At 47.5% G+C, this 12,468-nt stretch overlaps 1 protein-coding gene and 1 long non-coding RNA gene across 2 annotated transcripts; both read right to left on the bottom strand.

The window, feature by feature from the left end:
- Positions 1-1,178: 1,178 nt before the first annotated feature.
- Positions 1,179-3,238, bottom strand: LOC126507789 (60S ribosomal protein L39-like). Its single transcript, XM_050152515.1, has 2 exons — positions 3,222-3,238; positions 1,179-1,467 (listed from the first exon to the last, which is right to left on the bottom strand). The coding sequence occupies exons 1-2, from the start codon at positions 3,236-3,238 to the stop codon at positions 1,263-1,265; spliced, it is 222 nt and encodes a 73-aa protein (XP_050008472.1). The 3' UTR covers positions 1,179-1,262.
- A 1,437-nt stretch (positions 3,239-4,675) lies between these two features.
- On the bottom strand, positions 4,676-11,994 carry LOC126509380 (uncharacterized). Its single transcript, XR_007594139.1, has 3 exons — positions 11,950-11,994; positions 5,818-5,901; positions 4,676-5,453 (listed from the first exon to the last, which is right to left on the bottom strand). It is a non-coding gene; the product is annotated as an uncharacterized lncRNA (long non-coding RNA).
- Between the last annotated feature and the right edge of the window lie 474 nt (positions 11,995-12,468).

Genomic DNA, 12,468 nt, shown 5'->3' with positions numbered 1-12,468 from the left:
GCGTGTCCAGCATGTCGGGGGCAGTTCTCCTAAAAGGAGGGCTCCCCATTGGATTTACGATTCACTGGGTTTCTTATGCAGACTGAAATGGCTTCAGCAAAATGTGAATAGCTGTCACTGATTTACAGAGGACTTTTGTTTTTCCTCCAGGAATCTTCTCTTTGCTCTACTCAGGGATCCTTAGCTGGTGCAATCATTTTATCCCCCTTTGCAAACCTTGTTAGGTTCTGTCTGTCTCGGTACTTTAAATAAAAGTTACTTTTTGGCAAGCTTGACTTTGTAATGGTTAAAAAAAAAAAAAACAAGAAGAAGATATGATTGCTTTAAAGGCAGAGAGTCTGGGTGTGCGGTTGCCATGGAAACGATTTAGTACTGTAAACTTTATTTTATAGGATGCCCAGCTAAGTAATTGGTCAGGAGGGAAAGAAAGACATTGCTAGAAACAATTTCTTCTGGTATGTGTGGCAGGGGGAGAAGGAAGGAGGAAAAAAAGAAGGAAGGAAGGAAGGAAGGAAGGGGAAAGCTATACTAGTTAGGAAAGGCCAGCAGGTGGTAAGGGGAAAGCTTTCCTGTCTGCTCAGGGAAAGAGTTAGAAGACAGCTTGCGTTTTGGAGGCAGGAGTCTCAGGACTCAGACGTGCTTTTTCTTTTTTCTCTTCTGTCTGGGTTAAAACACCAGGCGGAAGTCAGAAAGAGAGAGCTAGGAGTCGTGATGGCTCGTGCCTGGAATGAAAGCGTTTGGAAGTGTCACAGGAGGACAGCTGTGAATTTGAGGCTAACCTGAGCTACATAGTAAGTTCCAGGTCATAGTGAGACTCAGTCTGATACACAACAGTGAAGAGAAAGCTAGAGGTGGAGGGAGAAGAGTCATGAGCAAGGACATTAACATTCCTAGCTGAAAGTTCAGTCTCCTGTACCGGGAACGTAACTCATGAAGAGACCCTGGGTTCCATCCCCAACACACACATGCAGACACACACACGAGTCCTTATGGCTAGGAGGCACCTATGAGGTGCCAGTGGCTACTAAGCAAAGATACCTGTAACTGTTTTTGTTACTAAGGGATTTCTACGTCCTCAGAGATGATCAGATATTTTCTAGGAGTTTTTGTTTTTTTAAAGGTTCTACATTTTATTACTGGAGAAACCACTCTCAACTTAAACATGATCAAGTCTCCAGATTGAAAATGTTGAACTTCATCTTGTAACACTCATCAAGGATCACGATTCATCATGAATTGTTTTGCCATTCATTGTTGACTCCTTACAGACCCAGCTTCGTTCTCCTCCAGTGTCTTCTCTTGGAGTTGTACCTGATTTTGTCGCCAGTTTTCCTCCGAATCCACTGAGGAATAGGACGATTTTGCTTTTGTTTCTTAGCCAGGAATCGCTTGATTCTGAAAGTCTTGTGAGAAGACGTGGCGAGAAGGCTGGGCGGGCAGGTGGCACACGACGGCGAAGGACATTTTCTAGGAGTTTTAATGCTGGGTTCAAACCCAGAGTCTTATGCATGCTACCAATTGAGCTACAAACACAGCCCTATGCTTTAATTTATATCTTTATTTTAGTGTCTATTTTGTGCAAAGCATAAAACAGACACGATACTTCCCTGCAATGAGTTTGCATTCTAGGTAAGGAAACATGAAAATAATCGGTGGCTATCTGTCATCAGCTGGTGTAGTCACAGAGGCCCAGGGTGGGCCTGGAACCTGGTAGATCACAGACTTACACTCTCTTGCTTAAATCAGCAGCCTGACAGTAGATACTGTCATCTTAGTTTTCATGTAGGAAATGGAATTACTGGTTCATAAAGCAGCCAGTTCAAGGTCACAAAGCAGAGCGGGGACTTGACTCCCAACAGTGAGGCTAGCCTCTCTGTGTTCTCAGACAAGTTGCATGGGCTGCCTACGGCACGGCCTTGGACTGAAATTGCTTCACAGGAGTTGGGAACCATCTGACGATAGAGCTTTGAGAATAACCGCATTTTAGAGTGGAGCTCCTGAGGGCTCAGAGTCGTCCCTTGGTTCCAGTTTCATTTGGCTGCTGTGCTAAAATGCCCAGATGACAAGCAACTTCAGGGAGAAAGGGCGCTGTGGATGTCTGACTGTAACTGACCCCCATAATCTCATACTAGGAGGTGTGGCTTTGTTGGAGTGGGTTTGGCATGTGGAAGGAAGTGTGTCACCGTGGGGCGGGCTTTGAGGTTTCCTGTGCTCAGGATACTGCCCAGTGTCTCAGTTGATTTCCTGTTGCCTTCAAGATGTAGGACTCTCAGCTACTCCTCCAGCACCACGTCTGCCTGCATGCCACCATGTCCTGCCATGATGATAATGGACTGAACCTTTGAACTGTAAATGAGTCCCTTCAATTGAATATTTTTCTTTATATGAGTTGTCATGGTCATGGTGTCTTTTCACAGCAACAGAAATCCTAAGACAGGCTTCTTCAGCGTATCGCTCCTGGCTAGTCTGTCACAGCTGCAGGAGCACAAAGTCATTAATCACAGCACACAGTTTGGAGCAGAACGAAATGCATGCACGCAGCTCCGCTTGCTGCTCTTCTCCGTCCCTGTATGGTCCAGGACACACGCACACAACACCCTTCTGCTTCCAGCCTAGGGAATCGTGCCACCCACAGTGCCCTGGGTCTTCCCACATCATTCACAACAAGACAGTCCCACACAGATACGCCCACAAGTCAACCTAACCTAGCTAACTCTTCCATTAACACAGCTTTCCGGGTGATCTAGGCTGTGTCAAGGCCGTAGCTTAATCAACACACTGGGCAAAACAAAAACTCCTTCTGCTCCCTCTCTCTGAACTTCATATCTCATCCCTCTTTTTTCAGCAGAGCTGACATTCAGACTCGTCTTGTGAACCTCGAATAGTGAAGCTGACCCACAGACCTGACACACTGGAGAGGAAGTGCTGGAGGCTCAGGGAATCACAGGTTAGCTGGGCACCAGTCAGGCCTGCTTCGAGCATCAGTGGAGGACAGCAGCCACCAGGTATCTGTGGCACCTCAGAGGAGAGCATAGGGGTGACAACCTTTGCCATAGCTTTTAAGGTCCCATTTGGCAGGGACTTGCTGTGTAGCTTCCAGAAGTGGCTGCGTCTCCCCGAGCCTTAGTTTCTCTTTCTGGCTATTTATTCCCTCTGAGGCTACTGGATGATGTTTCCAGTTCACAACTAGTAGCCAGGATGGATAAGTGGAAGCAAGTCACATGACCTTGCTCGACATCATGGACTGAGAAGTTCAGAGCCTGGGTGCAAGCCCAGGCCCTCCTCCCTGTCTGTCAACTCTTCTGTGAGTTGGTGAACCAGAGCAGCTTGTTCTGGGCAATCCTCCTTCCTCCAGACTGTCCCTGGGAGCGACCTGAGGGCCAGGACGAGGTACAGTCCTCTCTTCTGGAGCCAGACTCACCACTAGACAACCTGCAGAATCGCCTGTGATTGACAAGTACAACTGTTTCCTTGAAAAAAAAAAAAATTAAAATCAGCCAACCAGGCATTTGTAGCCTTAGCTGTCAGGTGGCGAGTGCAGCCAGAGTTATTTCTGAAATAATTAGTGTCTGTGCCCGGCGACTCCCACCTGAGGTGTGAAGAGCGGGACAGGGTGGGGACTCAGAGGGTTATTTCTATCAGCTGGGCCTGGAGCATTGGCTGCAGCTTTTGAGTTTCAAGATGGCAGACTCCTGCTTGTGGCTTGGCTGAGGGAGCCAGTAGAGTCATCCCCTGAAGGGAAGACACTAGGAGGGATTTACCTTATGCTCAGGCCCACACATCACCACAGGAATGCCTTGCCCTCTGTCACAGTCCATTCCACAACCATGGGCCAGAGTTCAGTTAGAGCCATTTCCACTTGCCATAGCCCCAGTGTGCCCAAAGTCAGTGGGTTTTGAAGTCTGCTGTGTACCAGGCTCACTGAGAGGACCGTGCCACTCACAGAGTTCTCTGGAGACAAGCTGTGTACTCAGATGGAAAAGCTGAGGGCTGAGAGAAGTTGTGTCAACTGCCCAGCATCACTTAGAGTGTGGCAGAGGAAGGACCGAAGACCGGGTCCCTGAGATCCTGACAAAGTATTCTGATGGAATTTATAATCTCACACATACAGGCAAGCTCTCTGCCACTGAACCGTAGCACCAGCCTGACCCTGCTTGACTTCCTTAGAATTGAAGGTAGCCACCACCATGCCTGTTTTATGTAGTGCTGGGGCTCCAGCCCAGGGCCTCGTGCATGCCTTTAATCCCAGCACTCGGGAGGCAGAAGCAGGTGGAGTTTGAGGTCAGTCTGGTCTACAGAGTGAGTTCCAGGACAGACATGGCTACACAGAGAAACCCTGCACCACAAAACCAAACTAAACCAAAACCAAAACAACAACAACAAAAAAACACTGAACATAGTTCAAAACTGCAGAAGAACACAAGAGTGTTCAAAGATGGCCGTCTCTCCCACCATTCTGCACTGGAACTTGCTTTGTAGACTAGGCTGGACCATAACTCACAGAGATCCTCCTGCCCCTCCCTCCAGAGTGCTGGGATTAAAGGTGTGCGCTACCCAGCTTACACCCCTTGTTTTATGTAGAAGTTTCTCCCCCAGTCTTGTCATTTAACTTTGTTTATTGTGTCATTTGCCACAGAAGCATTTATTTTTGTGTAGTCAAACCTGTCAGCCATGATAGTATTTTAAGAAAATAAAGTTTATTTTTAAGTACCACATTTTTATTTAGATAGTGCAGTTTTAACACGAAACCTCACTTCGCTTCCCCGCCAGATGTCATCTATTCTAAGTAATGTGAAAAAATAAAATAACAGGTCAACTAATACATGAAGTTTTATTTTTTCCCCCAATACTAGATATGGAATAGCCTTCACATATGCCCAGCAGGAGCTGTATCATTGAACCAGCCACAGCTCGCCTCCACAGCTTGGTCCAGATGTGTCCCCTGTCCCAGACAATGCCGACAGTGATGACAGAGATAAAGATGATGATGGCGAGAAAGATACAAAGATGACAGCAATGATGACGAAGGTGATGATGATGACGACGACGACGAAGGTGATGATGATGACGAAGATGATGATGACGACGACGAAGGTGATGATGATGATGACGACGAAGGTGATGATAATGATGGTGATGATGACAATGAAGGTGATGATGATGACGACGACGAAGGTGATGATGATGATGATGACGACGAAGGTGATGATGATGACGAAGGTGATGATGATGACGAAGGTGATGATGATGGTGATAAAGACGGAGGAGAAGATAGAGACGATTGTCGTGATGATAAAGGTAGTAATTAATAATGATGGTAATGAGCACGATAGGATAACGAGGATGAAGAAAGCTTCTGCTTCATGCCGGGGGCTCGATCACTCTCTTCATGTTGCCTCCTCTACCCTTACAATTGCCTTTTCACTTTTTCTGAGATGGTCTTACTGTATGGCCTGGAATTTGACAGGTAGCCCAGGTTAGCCTTGAATTTGTGGCAATCCTCCTGCCTCAGTCTCCTTAGTGCTGAGATGACAGACATGTGCCACCACTCCTGGCTTTTTAAAACATTCTTTTAGATTTATTTATTTTAGTTTCTATGTATGAATGTTTTGTCTACCTGTATATGTGTGTCCCGTGTGTATGCCTGATGCCCAAGGAGATCCAAAGAGAGCATCAGCTCCCCTGGAACCAGAGTCCTGGACCACCAGGTAGGTGCTGTTCTGTAAGAACAGCACATGCTCTTAACTGCTAAGCCATTTCTCCAGTCCCAGATCTTTTTTTTAAATTGGTGTATGGGTTGGGCATGGTGACACATACCTAATCCTGGAGCTCAGAAGGTAGAGGGAAGAGAACCAGAGGTTCAAGGCCAGATTGGGCAGCATGAGAACCTAGTCAAGGAACCTAGAAGAAGGGAGAAAAGGAGAGATATTATGTCATAAAACTCACACATGCACCCATTCTTTCTCACTTTTCAAGAGAAATGACATTTATTTGTTTATTACTGAGGGTAGATTACCAATGGCTCCCCCTCTGTCCCTGCATCTTTCTTTCCCCTTAAGAGTCTTGACTATCGATTGGGCAGTGGTGAGGCAACCTTTAATTCCAGCACTTGGGAGGCGGAGGCAGACAGATCTCTGTGAGTTCGAGGCCTACCTGATCTACAAGAGTGAGTTCCAGGATAGGCTTTAAAGCTACAGAGAAACCTTCTGTTTAGAAAAACCACCACCAACAAAAAAATCCACCAAAAGAGTTTTGATTATCAATCTCAATACACTCAATAAATACAATTGCATGGATAACTCATTCCCCATGCTTGCAGCACTCAGGCAGCTGTCTTCCTTAATGAAGTCCCTGTCTGAGAACATGCCATCTGTTGGAGGCACAGCAAGGTATAGCTAAGAAGTCTACAACAGTTTAGAAACAAATTACTTAGACTGCCTGTTTCACATGCTCAAGCTACCCCCCAAAGCTGCCAAGAACCAGAGAGCACGGTTTTCCGGTGCCTCCCTGTGCCTCCTCTCCTCCTGGTCCTTTGAAAACAAGATTTCCTCTCCTGGGTGCATACTGGAGGACATCACGCATTTGGCCAAACATCTGGCCCTATTCAATGCGATGAGCCGCTGGGATGACTTCTCATACAGCTCAACCTAGTGACTCACTAGAGTCTAGGCAGGAGTGTCACCCGGGTCCACCACCTGCTGTCTGTCACTTCACTAAAACTCGGTTACTCATGAAGGCCACGGCCAGCAGATGGCTACCGTTCCTGTGGCTGAAATGAAATCAGATGTAGGATATTTTTGCATCAGTGTGTACTTATTGCAGATACCTTGAGCTATTTTGTAAATTTTATTTATTGCTGCTAGGAGCTTTAATAGTCAACATGACAGACATCACCTAGTCATCCGAGAGGAAAGCCTCAATGAGGAATTGACGAGATCAGAGGAACTGGCCTCGGGTATGTCTGTCGAGAATTGTCTTGATTATTAATTGATGTAGGAAGCTCCTAGCCCACTGTGGGCAGGAGCATTCCCTAGGTAGCTAGGTGGTCCTTACATGTACAAGAAAGGTAGTTAAGCATGAACCGCGGAGATTCAGGTGCCTCCTGAGCCTCCTGCCCTGACTTCCTACAGTGCTTGACTGACCTGGAAGTCTCAGCCAGATAAATACTGTCCTCCCCTAAGTTGCTTTTAGTCAGAATGAAGCTGGAACGTCTGTTGTCACTGTCATCATCATCAGTGTATGTCCACCCATTGCCTTACTGTACCTGTCAGAGCGCGCGCGCGCGCGTACACACACACACACACACACACACACACACACACACACACACACACACCGTGGAGTCCATCCTCTCCTTTCACCTTTATTTGTATCCGGGGAATGAGATTCAGGTTACCCCGCTTTCCAGGCAAGTGCCTTTATATGCTGAGTCACCTCATCGGCCTCTTTCTTTCCCTTTATCTCAAGCATTTCACGAATGGAACGGTGCTGCCCAAGGCCCAGGCCTGCTCTCTCAAGCCGTTCCACCACTGCTGTGAGGTCGGCCCTGCTCTCCCCAGAGACCCTGTGAAACTTTCACCAAAGGTCAGTGAGTGGAAACAATGTCTCCTTCAGTCAGAAGCAGCCACTGACTTTCTGAGAGCATCTTTGAGGCTGGCTAGCTACCCGGGAGACTGTAAGAAACTAAGCAAGGTGAGTGATTCTCAGTTTGTTTGTGTGTGGAGTCCGTCCACAATGACCTTGAATTTGATAAGTAGCTGAGGATGACCTTGAATTCCTTTATTAGTATTATTATTATTTTCAAGACAGGGTTTCTCTGTGTAGCCCTGACGATCTTGGAATGCACTCCATAGACCAGGCTGGCCTCAAACTCAGAGATCCACCTGCCTCTGCCTCCTGAGCGCTGGGGTGGCCTACATGGACCATCATGCCCAGTTTATTCTGGGCTGGGGTGGGCCACAGGCTTCCTGCGTGCTAGACAATTTTCCTCCAGCCCTGACTATGTAGTCTAACAGGACTGAAGAAGACATAACTCAGCTTTAGGAAAAATGAAGAGAAGGCCCTGTTGCCTTTCAGTTTGCAGGCCCTGACAGAGTAGCCATGTTTTAAAAGAGGCTCACGTGGGAAGACCCCAGTCCGTCTCCCGGCTAGCGAACGATAAAGCGCCTCAGTCCAACCCACAAACAAGAGAGTTCTGCCAGCTCCCTCATGAGTATGGAAATGGTTCCTTCAGCCCAGACCTCATCCAGGCAAGCATCTCTTGTATACACTGAGAAGGTAACCAGTGACCTGGGCCTTTGGCTGCACCAAGTCTTAGAGACTGTAGGTATGGCGAAGGCTGGTGTGATCCTACCCCGTGGTTCACTGCTTCACCATCTTTAACAGTTTCACTGGTGTCTGTGAAACAGTAAACCGGAAGCAGATGCAGACCCTGAAGGGGTGAGAGTCAAAGAATGGGGTGGGGATCACGACCCGGTCTGTGGGGGCTGGCACTCACTGCTGTGCCCACAGATTCCAAAAGGGTGAATCCTGTGATTTTTACTGAAAAACAAATAATTTTCTTTGAAATTACATGTCACATATTTTTATGTGCGTGCATGGATTCGAGCATGGTTGTGTGTGGAGGACACTTATGGGTGTATGGTCTCGCCCTCCACCACGTGGGTCCTGGGATCAAACTCAGGGTGTCAGTCTTGGCAGCAGGCACCTTACCTGCTGAGCCATCATCCCTCTGGCTGGAAAAGCAAATAACTTCAAAGAGAGCCCAGGCGTCTAGAGATGATCTTAAATGCTTGCCCTGTTTATTCCCATTAAACCCCATGCTGTTACTAGAATGAATAAAACCCTTGAAAAGAAAAAAGGAAAAATAAAATTTTTAATTAAAAGTTTTATTTGTCCTACCGGGTGTGGTAGTGTACTCCTTTAATCCGAGCAGCTGGGAGGAAGGAAAAAAGGATCTCTGGGTTCAAGGCTAGGTTGATCTACACAGCCAATTCCAGGACACCCAGAGTTACAAAAACATGAGATGGGGTCTCATACAGCCCAGGCTGGCTCCCAACTCTCTAAGTAGCCAAGGATAGTCTTGCATTTTTGATCCTCTTGCCTCCACTTTATGAGTTCTTGGTGACAGACTTGCACCACCACTCTGGCAATTTTAAAAAGTGGTGGGCTAGAGAAAGACGCCATGGGACAGAGTTCACGTGGAGGGGTTTTTATTAGGGGAAAGGAAACATAAAAAGGGGGAAGAGGCGGGGACCTGGGGATTTCTGGGGACAGGAGCAGCAAAAGAGAAGAGAGAGGCAGAGAGAGAAAACGGGGGTGGGGGGAGGAAGGGCAGAGAGACAGGCAGAGAAGTGGAGAGAGAAAGAGGAACAGATGGGGAAAGGGAAAGTTGAGAGGTGGGAAAGGCTCACCTGTTAAAAGGGAACGTAGTGAATGTGAACAGGAGCTGCTCTTAGTGGCTGCAGCTGAGGATGCTTCCTGTCAGGACCCCAAGGGCAGGCCAGTGCAGATGCCTGAATACTAACCGTACCTGGTTTATGAGGTGCTGAGAGTTGAACCCAGGGCTTCGTGAGTGCTAAGCAAGTGCTCTCCCAGCTAAGCTACGTCTCCAGCCCCTAGGAAGTCTTGATAAACATGTAGTCAGTGTGCATATGAATGTGGTCCAGTGTAACATCTCAATCCACTGCAGCAAATGACATTGGTCCAATCCAGACTTATCCACTCTCCACCAAGCACAGGGATTTAAAGCCAGACCTACCTGGATACAAATTCCATTTTCACTATTTGACTCAATGTCAAGAGACTTAACCTCTCCAAATAGGTTTCCTCTTCTTTAAAATGAGGTCATTTATTTCCAGTGGCATGACAAGGATAGGAGATCTTACATGTGTGAAATCCCTCACACAGTGCAGAGTGGGTTTCAAAAAATAGAAGCCACTATGTCTGTGGTGAGTCCCTTCGCTGCCTGCAGGGAAAGACTTTGTTCAGAGGCTCACTCTCACCCGCTGCGCCGCCCATCTCGTCCTGGTCCCAGCGCACGCGCTCTAAGTCATTGGCAAATACGGGGACTTTTCTCCCTACGGAGGGTATCAGAGCTTGAGGTAGCACCAGCGGCCGGAACTAAAGCGTCTTTTGGACTTTTCATTCTAAATGGAGAAACTGAGTCCCGAGGAGATGAAGGCCCTTACTCATGTGGTGCATTGTTCCTTCAAGGACACAGGTGCTCTCAGCTGCTCTCCTTGTCCCACATTGCCTGAGGGTCCGGGAGTTAGTGATGGCTGTGGTGCAGCCCTGTGGTGGAGTCCCTACCTATCAATGTGTGCTCAGGCCCGAGGAAGACCATGAAGGGGCCGAGGAGTCGATAAGAATAATTAACAAACCAAACCCAGACTCGCTCGTGGTGTTAAGGACTGTGTACATATTCCCTCTCTACTCTTCATTTTAATCTATCACTCTGTCCCCAGAAAACCTGGGGAAACTTATATATCTTGTCCAAGGTCACATAGCTAAGAAGTGGCTGGGGCAGGGTTTGAGCTGTCTTCTGTGCTTTTTCTACTTTGCCATTTCAAAGTCTCTTCTAGAATTTTCCGTCTTCCCGGAGTTCCAGTGACTCCATGACTGTCTCGTCTTGTTGTTGCTTCAGCCAGGGCCCTGTTCTTGTCATTCCTCCTGGGCTCAGCATGGGGATCTGCACCCATGCCTCACCTCTTGTCAAAAGTCAGCTCCGTGTTCTGCAAGATGGCTCCGTGGTCAGACCCTTGCCTCTAAGTTTGATTATCTGAGGTCGATCTCCTGGTCCCATATGTTGGAAGGACAGAGCTAACTAACTCCTGTGACTTGTTCTTTGACCTCCACACATGCGCCATGGCACCCACACAGTTGCACTAATTCACACCCATCCACTCACCCACATATACACCCCCCCACACACACTCATACCTATCGACACATACACAGTCGTGCATACCTACCCTCACATACACATGCATCCTTACCCCCACAATCATGCACACACACGCTCATACCTACCCTCACATACACATGCATCCTTACCCCCACAATCATACACACACACGCTCATACCTACCCTCACATACACATGCATCCTTACCCCCACAATCATGCACACACACACACACCACACACACACACACACACACTCATGCTCATACACCCCTTCACATACTAAATAAAAAATAAATAAATAGAAAAAAAAAGTCAGCCAGCTGGAACCCTGCCGAGTAGCTCAGCTGAACTGAACCGGCACCCTACACCCTTCTTCAAGACAGCAGGGCAGGCCGGGCCTGCTAATTGTGTTTGTATTTGGGTTGATTTATATTTGTGCTCAGTATGCATCCTCACCCCCTACCAAGAAAGCAGATGGGTACGTTGTGCCTTTGAAAGAAATATAATTAAGGCAATTTAGCATCTTCCTTCAAGGATGCTCTTCCTCCTCAAGAGAGGAAATGTGTTTGGATCGGCTTTAGAATGTTTGAGGTTTCATTCTGTGGTACCCGCAGCTGGTGCACTCTGGAGGAGGCTGAGTGGGAAGGGGAAAGGCTTTTTCTTTTTTGTATTCCTAGGCCCTGGGACAGGAGGGGAGAAGCCATGGACTCAGGAGAGGGAGCCATTGGCATTATGATTTTGAGGAAGTCTCTTTCACTTTGTGAGATTCAGTGATCACTTTTGTTCTATGCTTCTTGAAGTGTGGAGAGGGGAAGCCGGAGCCTCCGGTAAACTAGGCAAGAGTGTTGAAATAAGAGCGGCAGGGCTGCGTTCCCGGCATCCGGCCGCCCGCATGGCTAGCTTATGCCCTAAATAATTACATGGAAACTGTATTCTTTCAAACACTGCCTGGCCCGGCTAGTTCCAGTTTCTTATTGGTTAGCTCTTACATATTGTTCTAACCCATTTCTAATATTCTGTGTAGCCCACGAGCTGGCTTACCAGGGAGGATCTTAACCTGTGTCTGTCTGGAGCGGGAGAATCATGGCGACTCCTCTACTAACCTTCTTTCTCCCAGAATTCTCTTCTGTATACTCCGCCTACCTAATTTTCTATCCAATAAAATGGGCCAAGGCAGTTTCTTTATTAATAAGAAACCACTCCCACATCACAAGAGCTCTACACGGAGCTGAATCTCCAGTACTGGTATTTTTTTTTTTTACTTTACTGTACAGTCACATCATACAATCCAGCAGCCTCTGGATCCTGAGTCTTTGGAGCCTCTGAGCAAGGCTTCCTGGTGAGCGAGAAGAGCAAGGCTGAGATTTTGTTTTAAATGCCTTGTGCTGCTGGCCTGGAATCCTAGGAATTCAGAAGGCCTATGAGGGAAGGGCATGTCAAGTTCAAGGCCTGCCTGGGCTGTGGATGAGTTTAAGGGCCTGAAAGCTTAGAGACAGGATGTGTCAGAATTAACACTGTTGCTGGAGTATAGCACAGTGGCCAAGTGCTTGTCTATGGTGT

Source organism: Alexandromys fortis, unplaced genomic scaffold (assembly GCF_014885135.2).
Source record: "Alexandromys fortis isolate MF-2015 unplaced genomic scaffold, M_Fortis_MF-2015_v1.1 scaffold_26, whole genome shotgun sequence".
Taxonomy (NCBI): Eukaryota; Metazoa; Chordata; class Mammalia; order Rodentia; family Cricetidae; genus Alexandromys; species Alexandromys fortis.
The sequence above is the reverse complement of the archived record's forward strand: the minus strand, read 5'-3'. Positions and strand labels throughout refer to the sequence as shown.